This window comes from Loxodonta africana, chromosome 21 (genome assembly GCF_030014295.1).
Source record: "Loxodonta africana isolate mLoxAfr1 chromosome 21, mLoxAfr1.hap2, whole genome shotgun sequence".
NCBI lineage: Eukaryota > Metazoa > Chordata > Mammalia > Proboscidea > Elephantidae > Loxodonta > Loxodonta africana.
Window position 1 is genome coordinate 60068824 of NC_087362.1, and position 16687 is coordinate 60085510.

The 16687-nt window shown below is 42.1% G+C and overlaps 1 protein-coding gene across 2 annotated transcripts in view; it reads right to left on the reverse strand.

The window, feature by feature from the left end:
• The window catches only part of NUP93 (nucleoporin 93), a 114723-nt gene that overhangs the window by 25841 nt on the left and 72195 nt on the right, over positions 1-16687 (reverse strand). For both annotated transcript variants that reach the window (XM_023555580.2, XM_003416298.4), the window contains exons 4-5: positions 12509-12571; positions 7732-7860 (exon numbers count right to left, since the gene is read on the reverse strand). In XM_023555580.2, the coding sequence (XP_023411348.1) occupies positions 7732-7860; positions 12509-12571 (192 nt within the window). The remainder of the gene's footprint in view (positions 1-7731; positions 7861-12508; positions 12572-16687) is intronic.

Sequence of the window (16687 nt, forward strand, 5' to 3'; positions counted from 1 at the left end):
TTGGGGCGTCTGACAGCCGAGGGCTGACTGAGAGTGGCTGGTTGAGGGGAGGCTGGCGAGGGTCAGGCTCTGTTCAAGCACTGTTGAAGCAGGATACCACGGCAACTCTGTGAAGAAGGTCTGTTGCTATTACTTTTATAATAAAAAACTGAACCACCGTAACAAGCATAGGAGCAAAGCCTATGCTGAACAACAATGGATAGAAATGGACACTGTAGAAACATGACCTGAGATTTTACTTTGTGCTGGCTGGAAATTCTCATCTCATTTTTCTACAATGAAATAGGCATTCCTTGTTTGAACAGAACCCCTTACCAGCACATTTTCTACTTCTAGACTAACTCTAAGTGTTCCCAGTAACACTGAGATGAGGGTTGTGTTACAAGACGGCCACCTTTCTGGAACAGAACTAACCATATGGAAGCTGAAGATCCCAGTCTTTTAAAGAACAGAGCCCTGAGCCTGTGAATTCCAGTAACCTCGCTGGGGAGAATAAACAAGAGGATGGAAGGGGAACAGCACTAAAGCATTTTTGCTAGGCATGGTTGTTTGAGCTAAATCCGTACACAAACAGCCTTGAGAAATACTTCCCAGTACTAAAAACCTAATTTTTTAAATTATCCATTCAAAAAGTAGTTGGTTTTCAGCCTTCGAATTTCCATTTAAATGAATTTTGCCGAATGTTCTTGTTTTTGAAAGTACTTCTCCTTCATTTGCCCTTAGCCAGGCCTCTGTATCACCACACACAAAGACGACTATTCATCAGCAGGATGTGTACACGCACATTCCAGAGCAGGGACCAGGCCAGTGCTCAACTGGAATTCCAAAGCCAGGGACTGCTTGAGGGCTTGGGAAGTGGGTGCCAGCACACTGTGTGCGAATAATGTTCCAAATTCCTCAGACCTCTGGGCTTTTCTGCCCTCCAGCTGACTGAGTCACAGCAGAGAGTGACAGGAGCAGGGAAACAGGGACCAGAAGGGCAGGGAGGGTGGAAGAGTAGGGTCAGAGAGGACAAGTAGGGGTTCACCAGGAGGCTGGAGATATGTGGAGAAACAGCAGCCTCTGGCAGCAGACCTAAGATATTCTTGGAGTAGATGGTATCCCCAAAACAGCCATCTTAAGAGAACATTCCAGAACAGGTAGGACGTGGTTGGAGAGTGGCGGGGAGTGAACTGCAATGCTTTTATTAAGCACCTACTATTGTGCAAAGCACCTCCAGGGGTGAATAAAAACTCTTCCCAAGGAGTTCACATTCTAGTGAGAGAAAAAGGAATATAACTAACATTCCTAAAAGAAAACATGACGGCAGCATAGAAGGAAGAAAGTTTAATGCCCAAGTGGAATGTTTTGGTTTTACGCATGCCAAATGGAACAAAGTGATTCATTTACAGTAGCTGGCTATAAAATCTGTACCTAGAAGGTCAGCACACTAGGATAAAATGCCAACTGGGGACCAGAAGACCCAGGTTCTAAATGCAACCCAACCAACGACTACGTGACCTTGTGTAACGACATCTACTTTCTCTGGACTCTCATTCCTCATGGATAAAATGAGAAGAATATTTGGGCCATTCTTACGATGGAGCATATTATAGTCACTAAAAACCAACAGAGACCGACTTGTACTAACCTAGAAAAAGCTCCAAAATACATTCAGCTTAAAAAAAAAAAATTAAATTCCAGATACAAAATTAAAAAAAAATACATATATATATATGTACATATATAGTTAAGCCATTGATGGAATAAATTCATAAGATGTACATATACAGATGGCTGAGCACATAAATACCTGAGAGGGAACTGGAGGGATGTGTGCACTGCTGACAGACGCTACCTCTGGATGGGGGGCAGAGGACAGTGGCTGAGTTTTCACACGCGGATATACACACCTCTATACCTCTACCACCTGAATACTATGTAAGAGAAGGTGTTCATGTACGATACGTCATGACAATGAAATCAAGGGCCTGAGGAGTTTGTTTTTTAACTTTTGTAAAACAGCAGCAGAGCACTTTCTATACCTGAAATCCTGCTCTAACTCTAATATGTGAAACAGGTCCATGCAGAGCAGTCACCTTCTCAACCCCCTGGAAAGGGCCAGGGGCCAAAACTACAGTTTGAAATATCCAGTCTGGGATTTTCAAACTATCTTGCCAGTCTATATTTTACTGTATTTCACTGACTCTAACATACTACCTACTGTAAGATATAATGTTATTTTATTTACCATGAGGAAAGAAAAAAGCTGTCAATTAAACTATGACACACCATTGAATTTAAGACATATCCTGATTTCAGAGATGTTAAAATGTGGGAAAAATGTATGACTGGGTGTGGTGAAATGAGTTCCTTTCTGTGGCCTTTTTCCTTGATTCTTTGGAAACACGGCTTGAGAGATTTTTCCCCTAAGCCCTGAGGAGTTATCTGTGCCCTAGTTTTCTGCCCCAGAAGGTTTGTTTCTTTTGTTCAAACTGACTGACATTTCCTGGGTAAACTATAAACAAGGATGGTTTGATACTTTTTGCCTGGCCCTGGGCTGTAGCCTGCCCTGTGGTTAGAATGTGCCTTGTAGAGATTGGTCAATAGACTATGCAAATGAAATGATTATGGACTATGCAAATAAAGTGTCTATAGCCTACTATGCAAATGAAGTGTCTATGGCCTACTGAGAGGGGATTGGTCAGCTCATGGTCCTGGTGAGATGGCCAGGCCTTGAAATTGGCAAGGAGTTATACATATAAGAAGCTAATACCACAAAGGTTTTTGAGACAGGAAAAAGCAGAAGGAAGAGAGAAGAAACAGAGAGAGAGGAGACAAGGAATCGCCTAAAAGAGCTGTAACAGAGGTCAAGGATTGTAACAGTAAAGACAGTGACAGGCCCGGAAGGGGCCCAACAGCAAAGTCAATGGCAACAGGCCCAGAAGGGGCCTTGTGTCAGTCAGTGGTAACAGATGGCAGGGCCAAGAGGAGCCTGTTCTGAGGGGGCCGAGAAGAGGACTGTCCTCAGGGGGCCGATCCTGAGTTGTACCCTGCTCCTTAATAAACCACTTAACTGTAAGTATGGTCTTTGAGTTCTGTATGGCCATTGCAACACATTGTCGAACCCAATAAAGAAGCAGATAGAGTGCCATGCGAGGGACGGCCGGTGTCAGAACTGATAAAAAAGGTTGGAAAGTGAAGGTATGTCTGACCTCCACCTCACGGGGATCAGCCTTAGGCTGATTTTGATTCATATTATCCCCCCATGAAATTAGACAGGTTTCCATGCTACTACTACTCCTACCATTTTACAGTGAGAATTGATGAAATATGGCATTAAGTCAGTAGTTACCAAAATTAGAGACTTTGTTCAACATACACTATTCCAGACCACAGCATGGAATGTTACTACCATTTTCTGTTCAGCTTCTCTAATGAGCCTGTTGCTTGGTAGGCCAAGTCATCTTCCAGATAATTCATCAAGGGACTACCCACTGACTATGTCTAATACTAACACAAGGAGCTCTGGTGGCACAATGGTTAAGCATTCGGCTGCTAACGGAAAGGCTGATAGTTTAAACCCACCCAGAGACTCCACAGGAGAAAGATCTGACAATCTGCTCCTGTAAAGATTACAGCTAAGAAAATCTACGGAGCAGTTCTAGCCTGTCCTATAAGGTCACTATGAGTAGGAATTGACTCAATGGCACCTAACAACAACAATAACAACACAGCCACTAGACTACATTGAGGGATAGATAAATTGACCTCTACATAGGGTTTTAAAAGATGGCTAAAATATATCAAATATTCCCAACGCTGCTTAAATTCCACTCACTGTCAAGCAAGAAGCATAGAACTGGGGGACCGGGGGTGCTCTTGTTCACACTGGTCAGATGCAAGAACTGGGGCACAAGAATTATTAGGCAGGAATCTTTTTCTTGCTTCAAAGCACATCATTTTTATTCAGACCACAATTTGAGAAGTTATTAACAATCTTTAAATTGCCCAACTTCCTTTTTAAACATTATACCTCTTTCTTCAATGATATCCTAAGGAAATTAATTTCCCAAATTGACTATATGCTGTTGAAGCATCACTTCCTTTATTAAAACTTGCCAGGAACAGATATTACCAATGTCCCTGTGTTCTTCTGTTATAGGAAGGCTTGAGGGAAAACTGTTTCAGGAGCCACCATATCCTAGTCCCACCATATCCTAGTCCATTTCTGCTTAAATTAAAAAAAAAAAAGAAAGCCTTGAGCTGCTCTTTATAATAAATTATCCAAATTTAAACATTTTCCTTCAAATGTAAGATCAGCTCAAAATGATCTGAAGCCTCCTTTCTAACTACGTAATGACTCTTTGGATTCCAACAGCTTTATTCCTGGTACTAAGGTGCTCAGGAAAGAATATTTTAGATATCACGTCATACTTCTTTAATTTTTCTCCTATTTATGCCCAAAGGTATTTTTTTCATTACTAGCAACAACTTATAAACAAAGGGCAACACTTAAAAAGGGACAGATCCATCTTAAAATGATTAATGTCAACTTAATAATTTGTAGCCTACCAAATACTAACAAGCACCACAAATAACTGTTAGGATGTACCAAGTATGCGCTCTATGCCAGGCACTGGGCTAGGCGCTTTACATACGTTATCTGTATTCTTTATGACAGCTCTGCAAGAGAGGCATTTTACAATGAAGAAACCCAGCCTAGAAACCCAGGCCTGCTGAATTCGAAAGCCTGTCTTCTGGCCTTCACACTGGGTGATCTCCTATAAAAAGGGTGGAGAAAGTACCTATCCAAGTAGAGATAATATATCATCTTTCTATCATTAGGAAAACAGCCTATAAAAACACATTTCCATAGACCCATCAGAATAGCTAAATTAAAAAAACGCAGAAAATGCCAAGTGCAGTGAAGAGATGGAATCTTCACATACTGCTGGTAGGAGAGTACACTGATACAACCATTCTGGAAAGCCATTTGGCAGTGTCTACTGAAGCTGAACATACACATGCATGTCCTATATAGGGACAGGTCACCCAACAAGCAAGGTACACACAGGTTTACTTGTGATTACTTACTAATCTGTAGTGTACAATTTCACCTCAGTTGTGTACTACAAATTAGTAAGTAATCACAAGTAAGCCGGTGTGTACCTTGCTTAGTGTAAGCTGGTTCATACCATGCTTACTGGTTAATTCACCCCTATGACCCAGCAATTCTCCTCTTTGATGCACCCAACGGAGATGAAAACATACATTCACCAAAAGACATGGACAAGAATGTTCACAACAGTACTATTTATAAAAGTCAAGAACTGGTAACTACCCAAATGTCCGTCAATACTAGAATGGATAAATAGACTGCAGTTATTCACATAATAGAATACTGTTTGGCCATGAGAATTAATGACCTACAACTACAAGTAATGATATGTAAGATGTTAAGCAAAAGACGCCAGAAACAAGAGTAGATATTATATGGCTCCATTTACATAAAGTTCAAAACCAGGTGAAGTTACTCTATGATATCAGAAGTCAGGATAGTGGTTGTCCTGTTGGTGAGGTGGGTAGTAAATGGAAAGGGACACAAGATGGATGGCTGGGGTGCTGGTAATGCTCTGTTTCTTCATCTGGGCGCTGGTTACACTGGTGCGTTCTGTTTGTGATAACTCATTGAGCTGTACACTTATGATCTGTACACTTCTGTATATATGGTACACTGTAGGAAAAAAGTAAAAAAAAAAACCAAAAACAACAGACAACAAAAACTATAAGGTTCCAAGAAATGGCGACTCCCTAGATAACCCAAAGAGAACCATCTGCACCACTTGTAGAGCAAGGTTGTCCACCCTGCTGGATGTCACAATAGAAAATAGCAAGAGCATCAGTAACTCCCTTCCAAAGGGACTCCTGAGGTCAGGGAAGAAGAGTCTACTAAATAGCCCATTTTTAAGAGAAGAGCAGTTGAGAAAGGATCTCTCATTAGCAACTTTTAATTAATCCCAAATCCCAGTACAGACCACAACCTATTAACACCATTTTAAAAATGAAGCTTATAAAACCATGAGCTAGTCTAGTTATTTGCCTAGCTTCACGAGGAACTGAGAAAGAAACATTAGGTTGGGTCAAAGGTTTTATACATTCGTTCTTCTTTCCCAAAGACTCTGACGTGGGTTGGGATACAATTTGACTAAGAAATGTGGGATAGAGTCCTTAGTGAGCAATTTCCTAAGACGAATAACTTTAGCATCCATTTATTTTGGGGCTAATTAAACAGAAACACTGGTTTTTAAATCAGGAGCAGGTATGCAGTTGTGGGACACATGAAGTTACCCTGCAGGCAGGAGAAGCTGGCCAGCTACCCACTCTCGACCCAGACTTTAAAGGAGCGACAGCCAGGAAGCCTACAGTCCTGGGTCTCACCAGCTTAGTCCATGTCTCCGTAAGCTTCAGTTTTTCCTTTCTCAACACAAGAAAAGAATGTGTGCTATCCATGAAACAAAACTGCTGGGAAAAAGGCTTATCAGGATACAATGTAATATTACTTGAAAACCCACCTTGAAACTGTCTAATATTAGATTATAATTTTTATAGCATTATAATTTTTAATCTTCACCTCCAAATTATCTGAAACTTTTTTTTTTCAAACAATAGTAAGGAATGGCCGTTATCGGTCAGGTGCTTTACATTATCACTAATCTTTCCATTAAAGCCATTTCACCGGTGAAGACAGTGAAGGTCTGCAGGGTTGACTAACTGGACAAGGTCTCAAAACCAGCCAGTGCTGCAGCTAGGATCTGAACCCCAGGGCTGACTGCACCTTGACTGCAGCCTCATGAGACTCAGAGCCAGAGCCACCCAGCTGAGCTGCTCCCAAATTCTTGACCCACAGAAACTGTGATATGATAAATGCTTGTTGTTATCAGCCACTACGGTCTGGAGTAATTTGTTACATAGCAATAGATAGCGGTAACAACCAACTAGAAGGCCAGTTCAATAATCTGAGCAAGGGACGATGGTGGTTTGGACCAGGGTGCTAACAGTGGAGGTAGTGATTAGTGGGCGGATTCTTGGGCATATTTTGAGGGTAGGGCTAATTGGATTTGCCAACATTTGGGGGAGACTGCGTGTGAGATGGGCAAGAAGGGGAGGACAAAAATGAAGCCAAGGCTCTGACCTGAGCAAGTGAAAAACTGGATTGTCATTTATAAAGATGCGGAACTCTGTGAGAAGAGAAGGCTGCGGAAGGAGGGAAGAGGGAGGGGTGATTGCTATCATGACTCAATTCTGGACATGTTTATCTGAGAGACTATTAGACATCCAAGTGAAGCCAAGAAGGTAACTGGATATTTGAGTGTGGGGTTCGGGGATACAGATGTTAGTCTGAGAGTCCTTAGCACACAGAATAGTATTTACAGCCACAAGCCCAGGTGAGATCAGTGGGGAAGTGATTAAGAGAGAAAAAAGAAGAGATCAGAGATGGAGCCTGGGACACTCAAACATCTAGACGTCAGAGAGTTTGAGGAAAATCCAGCAAAAGAGACTGAGCAGAAGCAGTCAGGCTAGTTGGAAGAGATTCAGGCAAATGTAGACGTCTTAGAAGCCAACTTAAGAAGGTGTTTCAAGAGGAGAGGTAGTGATCAACTGTGCCAAGACTGCCAGTAGTCAAGTAGACAAGTGTTCTCTGACCTCACATTTTTATTAGTAGTGGTGTATCTTTGGGATTCAACCTACCTCGCTTTCTTGAGTAAAGTCAAGGGCATCTTCCCCTGATGCCAGCAGCGTGTGGAGAATTCGCTGTTTCACTTGCTCCCACTCAACCAGCATTGACTCTCGATGGTACTCCTCAGCCATGCCGAAGGTCTGTCAGAGAGGAGCAGAACAATGCCTCAGGTGACAAAACAGAGAACAAGTTACCCTGTAAAGCCCAAGAGAAATGAAAAGCCCCCCAGAGCTTCCACTTCTCCATAAGCAAAAGCAATTGACTTTAAAAATTATCCTTAAAGGGTTTTTAGTGACCTCTGTTCACAATACATGGTTTCATCGATTCTAAAACAAACATCTTTTTAAAACCTTTGAAATTAGGCTGCATAGTATAACAGATAGCATGTCAGGGTTTAAATTACAGTATTTTTTTCTATGTAGTAAATAAAATAATATAAAATCAATGATATTTAAGATGTCATAAGTATCTAAGATAACAAAAGATAAAAGATTCTTCAGTGATTTCCCTTTTTTAAGAAATACTAATATTTTCATAAGAGGAAGCAAGTCAGTGAAAGAAAAACAGTTTTCTGGCATTAGGTTTTCTACCAGTCTACGCCCAGTCACTTTGAAAAGTCTGGCAAACCTCACCTCTGTCTACTGTCTACTGGTGACAACTAATGCAGGCAGTTGCCAGAATAAAGGCACTCAGAAGAAAAGGAAAGGGGGGGAGGAAGAAAAGGAAGGCGGAAAGGAACAACGAACGTACCTCTGAGGAGAAAACTAAAGCACCTTACAGAGACATACTGAATCATGACCATGCAGAGCCTATTATTCTTTAATTGGTAGACCAGGTTTCCCATCAGCTTAAACCCACTTTTCAAAAAGCCGTTTCAATTTACAATCAGATTGGCATCTAATTAGGCAGCACCAAGGGAACGAGTATTAGTAATGCCTACTTTGTTTTTGGCAATGCAGATAATTTATACTGATAATATCCATATACATGAGCTTTGGGGAACTATTAGAAAAATCACATATACTCTTCCTATAAACGGGATGTTTGAGTTTAGATCAATATTTATTAAAACGTAAAAAAGACACACAAAAAATGATCAGGTTGCAAGTGTGATTTTGGTCCATCTATTAATGGATCCCTTTTCTAATATTTAAGGAGCGCTGGTGGTGCGGCAGTTAAAACAATCGACTGCCAACCGAAAGGTCAGTGGTTCAAATCCACCAGCAATTCTGTGGGAGAAAGATGTGGCAGTCTGCCTCCATAGAGATTTACAGCCTTGGAAACCTTCTGGGGTCACTATGAGTAGGAATCGACTCAACGGCAGTGGGTTTGGTTTTTCTAATACGTATCCTGAGACAGGAAAACATGACAACTGCAAACTTTAAAAGCAGTCTTATACCTGGTTTTCTTCTCACTGAGAGTCAAAATGAACCATTCCAGTCAATTAGCCAGGGATGAAAAGCAGCCAGAGAAAAATCCTTGCCTCTTGTTCACAGCGGTGAAATTGAACACACAAGCTATGCATATGAATACACAGAAGTACGGTGGAACAGAAAGGTGGGATATTAGGGAAAGAGAGGTAATTTGCACAGTAGGTATCCAGAAAAGAGCGCACAAGTTAACCACAACTTCTTCTAAAACACTTTCTACTTAGCGCTCAAACCAACTGCCTCCTCAGTCTTGAACCTCTCCCACCAAAGGAAAATGGTGGGACCGAAAAACCAAAATCAAACCAAACCTGTTGCCATTGAGTCAATGCTAACTCCTAGAGACCCTACAGAACAAAGCAGAATTGCCCCATAGGGTTTCCAAGGCTGTAAATCTTTATGGAAGCAGCCTGCCACATCTTTATCATGCAGACTGGCTGATGGGTTTGAGCCGACAACCTTTCAGTTAGCAGTTGAGTGCTTAACCGCTGTGCCACCAGGGCTCCTTGGCACAAGGACCAGGGTGGTAGAAATAAGGAGGTGAGAAAGGACTGGCGTACCATACAGCTTTCAGAACTTGCAACAGGAAGTAAGGCATAGACTAAGCTGTGGCACTGGCCCAAGACACTACAAAGCTGGCCACCTGATTTGTGTCACAAGAGTTTTTCATAAGGACAAGTCCTCTGGTTAATAAAGAAATGGCAGAGTCCAAAGTCAACTGAAGAGCAGACACAATACACCACCTAGAGAACTGCTGATTAGGACGGTGGGGAGACTTCCTGCATCATTTAAGGGTCAGAACAGCAATAGTGGGAATTACGGTAACAACCCCCTGTTAATTAGGTTACCCACCTGCAAGCCAAGAACTCCTGCTTTGCTATCACAAGAAGTACTCTGAAAACTGGCAGCTTTCTGGGCTCAAAGCCTCAGTCAGATATATCTGCAAAGTATGCCAGGCTACTGATTTAGGAACAGCTCCACAAGCTGAATGAACAGCACTGCGGCTCCATTCATCATCAGTGTAATAAGGAGCTTCAAATAAAAATAAATGGCCCAACATTAAAATTCTCTTCCCTTGACCATGCCACCCCTCCAGCTTATCTTAATTACATTAGAGATAATGGAACATCCAATTTGTGGTGTAATCAAGGATGATCAGCCACCCATCTGCCCTCTTCCACTCCAGCCTATTCCTTTTATATTCGTGTCTGAAAGAATGGATTAGGTACATGGAAGAATGTCAAGCAAAGGTGCTAATGAGAGAGTCAACAGAGTTACTCAACTAAGAACTAAGAGAAGAGGAGGACAGTGAGGGCCTGAGGCCAGGTGGGAGCTAGCGAGCAGCAGGGACAAGAAGGAAAGAAATCCAAGGGAGGAGAGAAAGGGGATAAACCAGATGGGTGCCAGAGGTCTAAAAATTAAAAGGAAGGCAAGTGCCTGGGAGTAGAAAGACAAACTACAGGAAATGGCAAGGCAGTGGAGAAACAATTAGAAATTAAATCTGAATCTTTCAAGTTACTGTTACATGTGGAAAATATTTCTCTTTGAACACAGTTAAGAAAGGAAGGTGGGGAGAGGCTGGGTGACTGAACAAAGAACAGGTGGGAAGCACTTAAACCCCATTTTCATAAAGGGGAGAGAGCAATATGCTTTGCCTTCACACCCGCTTATTACTGAGCTGTTGCTGGCTTTTAGAAACTCTGCATATGTTCTGATAGTGTTGTTCTGTTTTCTGCTAGGATGCACCAAATGGGAAAAGATAGGCCACATTCGAGGGCTGGTAGCTTGTTTGCCTGTTTTCTTGGCATTTCAGCAGGACACTGGCAAGTTATTCAAATGTGAAATCATGATCAAAATGCCAAGAAGCCATCACCTTTTGTTTGTAAATGGCTCTTGCTCAACACCAGGCGCCCTGTCCAGCCAGGTCAAAGGTCTTCGCCCAGGCCGGCTCCCGACACCAGAATGTCCCTCTCACAGGCACATATGCGCACATTTTGCACTGGGGTATGTCACTTAAATGTTTTGGCTGGCTGCACAGCTTCAGTATGGCACAATGTTCAGAGACTGCCAATTGCAGAAACACATTCCGCAGGGTAAACGGATTAATAAGGCTTGGTGGCATTCGACAATCCTAATTTAATTTCGCTGGTCCTTTTCGGCAGGAGAGTCCATGGTGGGGAGTAAGTAACTCAAAGCAGCTACCCAAATAACTCTTTTTTCTTTTATATTTTCAAGTCTGAATTCAGTGAATTTCTATATTTCTAGGAAAAAGTACTGTTGCCAAAAATATAATTAATGGAAATTTTGGGGCGTTCGACTCTGATAATTAAACATATCAGTCATTTAAATAATTCCAATGGAACGTTTCCTTTTAAGTTAGAGCTGGCAAGCCCCGTGCCACCCTACCTCACGTCAGCACTATGGAGACATTTTCACCTTCTCAGGATAGTTTAATAAAGCACATTGAGAGGAAGTTTTTCTACTTTATTATTTTTTAAACCACACAAATAATACATAAGACATTTTCACTTGATATAAGGGTTCTGTAAACAGCAAAACCAAGGTCCGGCTTCAACGCTACTACTACGCTTTGGAGAGACAGCCACAGCTGGCACACTGGTCTGGACCCTTCCAGCCTCCCTCCTGGAGAAAGCTGCATTTCCGAACCAGCTCCACCTGATTGCTAACCCTTCTCCTCCCTCCCCCAAATCTTCAGAGGCTTGAAAATTTCTTTGTAAGGGGATGTTCTGAAAAGGTTTTGATCTTCTGATCCTTGTCAGAGACAGACGAAGGTAACTCACGTGTTAGTAAACTATCTTTGAAAGCATCCTGAGGGAACGCCTGCTGTATAATTCTGCTGTACATATAATGGCTGCTCTGGCTGATTTAGTCATTTACCAGCTTTTTGAGTACTGAGCTACAATTTTTTTTAGAGCTCGGAGAAATTACTAACATGAAAGACACCACAGAAAGTCAAATTGTATGATAAAAGGGAAAAAATGTCTGAGGAAAATTCTAAATGATCAAAGCAAATTTTCATTGCTTTTCAGAACTGCTGATTTAGTAGAAACCAAACTACCGCTTATACTGCAACAATGACACCAGAGACTTCTCTGGCTCTTCTAAGATTAACTTAAGAGTTAATTGTCTAGTCCAGTGTCTCAGACATGTTTCAGTCACTGCATGTAGAGTGACCAGAACCTCAAAGATGGTTTTTGTTGCACTCCCCTTGGTGAACTAACTCTCTGAGTGGGACAGGCCTGGCCTTGGGACAGATTCCAGCTCCCAGAGCCTGCATTCCAATGGCAGACATTGCTGCCCTCACAACCGTATACGTGTACATTTTGGTTCATTTTCTTACCCTCTTCCGGGACTCTTCAATGGCAGACAGCAGGGCATTGTCCTTCTCATTCTTCAGGAAACCCTAAAAAAGGGGAGAAAAATGACACAACTTGGGTTAAAATTAACTTTCAAATAATCAAAATTGCACTGTAAGAAAAAAAAAAAAACAAGGATATTTGCTCCTCTGCCCATCTCCCCAAAATTTCTCAACTTGAAAACATCTAAATACATGGCTTTTACAGATGTTTCCTAGTTTCTGTCATTCTGTGGGCACTTGATTGTTAGAAGGTAAAGTCTCCCCACAAAGCAGCAGCAGGGTAAAGTCCCTGCTCCTGCAAACAGGGCAAAAATGAACAGAGTCAAACTGCCCTTCAAAATTCCAAATGGCCCATATTGTCGGTTTGGGCTCTACAGCCAGTCACAGTTCCTCTAACTGGTCTCTAGGCTGTACTTTTCTGTTGCTTTCAATTAATTCTTCAATTTCTTTCTAACATTACGGAAGCTGCCACTACCCACTTGTCTGGGTGTTTTTCATTTGTCAATGCCTAGAAAACCCTAAAAATCATTTATTTACACATTTCTTCCAAGACTTTGCCAGTGTGCACTGCCTGTTTCAAGGCCTGATGACATCCACTGCTTGCTTAATATAGGTGGGGTGAAGAGGTGACGGTCCTTAAGTCTAGTTTAATATGCACACGCTAAATGCCTGCAAAATGCAACTCCACAACGGCCAAGAGCACAGGCTTTGGAGTATGACAAGCCTAGTTTCAAATCCTAGTGCCTCTAATTACTAATGGCATGACTTCAGCCAAGTCACCTAGACTCTCTAAACCTCAGTTTACTCATGTGTAAAATGAATATTTAATGACATAATGTAGTCAAATTCTTGGCCGAAGGCTCAGTAAATGTAGCTCTATTAATAGAACCAATTAGATTTACATCTATCAGTAACATTAAAGAAAGAGATGCCAGGGTGACTTTCTTGTTGCTGTCCATTGCCCTTATTTGCTTGAACTGTGGTCTTAAGGACAAGAAGACACTGTCCTGGTGATGTCCTGACACACAACCATGGCTGCAGGCAGACAGACAGACAGGGCAGGCTTATGTGCCTGCCTCAATGCCAACAACCTGCCCTTTGGACGTGGGTGAAGTTTCTTTTCCACAGCTTGAGGCTTGGGGGCCGAGCAGAGACAAGGAAGATGACCCATCATCTAGGTAGAGACCAAAGTCTTAGTTGTAACAGGGAAGAATTCAAGTCACGCTGTCCATGAGATCCACCCATATGCTAGAATATAAGGTACGTGTGTGTCAAACACCACTACTGGTGCATTTATACACGTCCAACCGATCTGTTTTTTCGGAGCCATGCCTCTGCCTTTTTTGGGGGGAGGGGGGCGGGGGGGAATATAATACAAAAGTAGAATTAAGCTAAAGCTTTTTACAATAACATGCTAAATTAAAACATTATTTGTCAGTTCACTTGTTATTTGAAACTGTCAAGTTTAATTAATTAGCTTTTGATCACTTATATTTTAACAGCTGTAATTTTTAATATATTTCATTCAAACAGTCCTAAATAAAAGTCTCCTGGTCCTTAAAAATTGGGGGGAGGGGGGTGACAGGATAAGACTGCTATATAAATTTAAATGAAATATAACTAATCTTCCCCAGATCCCTTACATACTGGTCCAGGATTCTCCCATATCTACTATCAAACCCTGGGCCGTGCACTGGGATGGACAGAGATGAGGGCCAGCAGCCCAGGACGTAGCTTCCTCACAAAGACTACTCCAAGGTAGTCCTTGCTGTGATTCTGAAGACACAATGAGAAGATACAGCTTCAGACATCAGAGAAAAGAAATCAGCAGTTGCTAGAGAGTGCCCACTCTGTTCAAAAATGCATGTCGTTGAATGATGTGGGATGCAAGATACCTACACTGATATTAGGCCACCTGCCTAGTAATGGAGTGGCCTCAATACATCAGAGCACATAAAGCTAGGACCCTGTGTGCTCCATTCAGAAGAGGGCAGCTAGTCACCATGTGCTTGTGTCTGGCCATCAAGCAGGGAACTCAGACACAAGATGATGGCAAGGATTTCTAATGGGCCTTGTTTATACTCTTCATAGCAAATGATACATCAGGTCAACAAACCTTTATTATGAATTGCCTCTCGTTGTTGTAACTGAGGGGTCTTCCATGGCTACATATAATGTCTATACCGTAGTATCACAGTTTATAAAACAAAGCTAAGAACTATTATCATCCCTTGTTGCGATTGTTGTTCTCAAACAAAGGAGAGGCACACAGTGTACTCTGCCACACCCTTCTGTGGCTGCTGCTGTGGGAAGCTGATCCTCTAAAGGACCCATGAGTGGTGGCGTGGGAGGGATGGGAGAGATGACAATTACTGTCTCACAGACCTCTTCTGTTTTTTGGGGGGATGGGGGAGAAGGTTGGGGGGTCAGAGAGGCAGACTTCAGTCACCACGGGAGAGTCAGAAAAGATGGGGTTAAGTGGGATGTTCAGTATCTCCTCCATCTCCTCTCTGAGCTTCCTCAACCCTTCCTGGTCAATGACGAGTCCGTCCCATTCACTTAACTGCACCCAGATTCACCTACACAACACACACACACACACACGCACGCACACCATTGATGCACAAATGTAAAGCAGTAATTAGACACATTTGTTTAAAAGCAACAGAACATTCCGCAAGAAACGCAATCCTCAGTTTTCTAAGAGATGAATTTTCAACTAGTGGTCAAGAAAGAAAAAGAAAAAAATATTGCTTAGGGGTAGATTAGTCTCTTCTTTAAAATATTCATTATAAAGCACGTTCCAAAAATCTTACAAAAACAAATCAAATGAAGCATTTGTACATGAGAATCAAATTTTGGCATCACTCACATATGAACAGAGGCCATTAACCATTACGTATCTCAAAAATTGGGCTTTCTCTGTAACACAAACTGAGCCCACAAAATAGAGGTTTCAAATTTTAGCTTTTCATCATTTATTCCTTTCTAAAATGAAATGCTAAAATAGGTTACACAGCATATTTTATTTTTAAAAACAGCACACCAGTGGCCTATCTTTTGAAAAGAATCATAAAGATATTAATAATTTGAACAGTTAGAAGAACAGTGCACAATCCTTATGCCATCTAGTGGCAGTTACTTTCTTGTAAAGAGCACACACCTCAAATGAGAATGGTTGTTACTTGCTGTCTGAGTCTATCCCGACTCGTGGCAACCCCACGTGTGCAGAGTAGAACTGTGATCCACAGGGTTTTCAAGGCTGTGACCTTTCAGAAGCAGATCACCAGGCCTGTCTTCCAAGCACCACTGGGTGGGTTCAAACCCCCAACTTTTTGGCTAAGAGTCTATTGCTTAACTGTTTGTATCACTCAGGGACTTCAAAAGGAAAACAGCCTGCTAGAATTAAAGAACTAAAAAGTTAGCCAGACGCATACCTGCCACAGACCAGGTTTCTCATACATCTTCCTTGACTTCCCTTTTCCACGTCTGTGTTTCCTTGCAATCCCTCTCCTGTGAGACGCCTCTTAGGCTCCTCACACTGGAAATATACTTCTATAGCTTATCAGAACATGCGGCCTCTGGAGAGGTGAGCTGGGGCTGAAGGGTGAATTGGGAGGAGTCGTCCCTCATTGAGTAGGGTTCCCTGCTACTCTGAAGACCCTTGGGCATAGAGAAGGGCTCAATGTCTCACCTCTGCTTGATGCCAGACGTCTCACTAATATCCCTCAAGTCACCCACAAGCACTTTTTAATTGCTCATAGTCCTCTACTCTGACCCTTCTACTACTACAGCTGGCCCACTCAATAAAGAACATTCCATTAACATCTACCCCATCTGCACACTGCCTCCTCACAGCCAGGGTCCTGGAAGCAGACCCTCACCTGACTCCTTGAATATATTTTTGGTTTCAAGCTTTCTATAACATATAATAGATACCATTCAGTGAGCAATTAAGTGCCAGGCACTGTTCTAGGCACTTAAAAGACATTATTGCTAATCCTTTAACACCTGACCAAGGGTTCCCAACCAGGAAGAGGCAGAGCCAGGATTCAAACCCAGTTCTGATTCTCAAGAAACCTACTATTCTGAGATATCCAAGGGACAGTAAATTTCTCTAAATCTATAAAATAAAGAGCAGCTATTTTTCTGTCTAAAAGG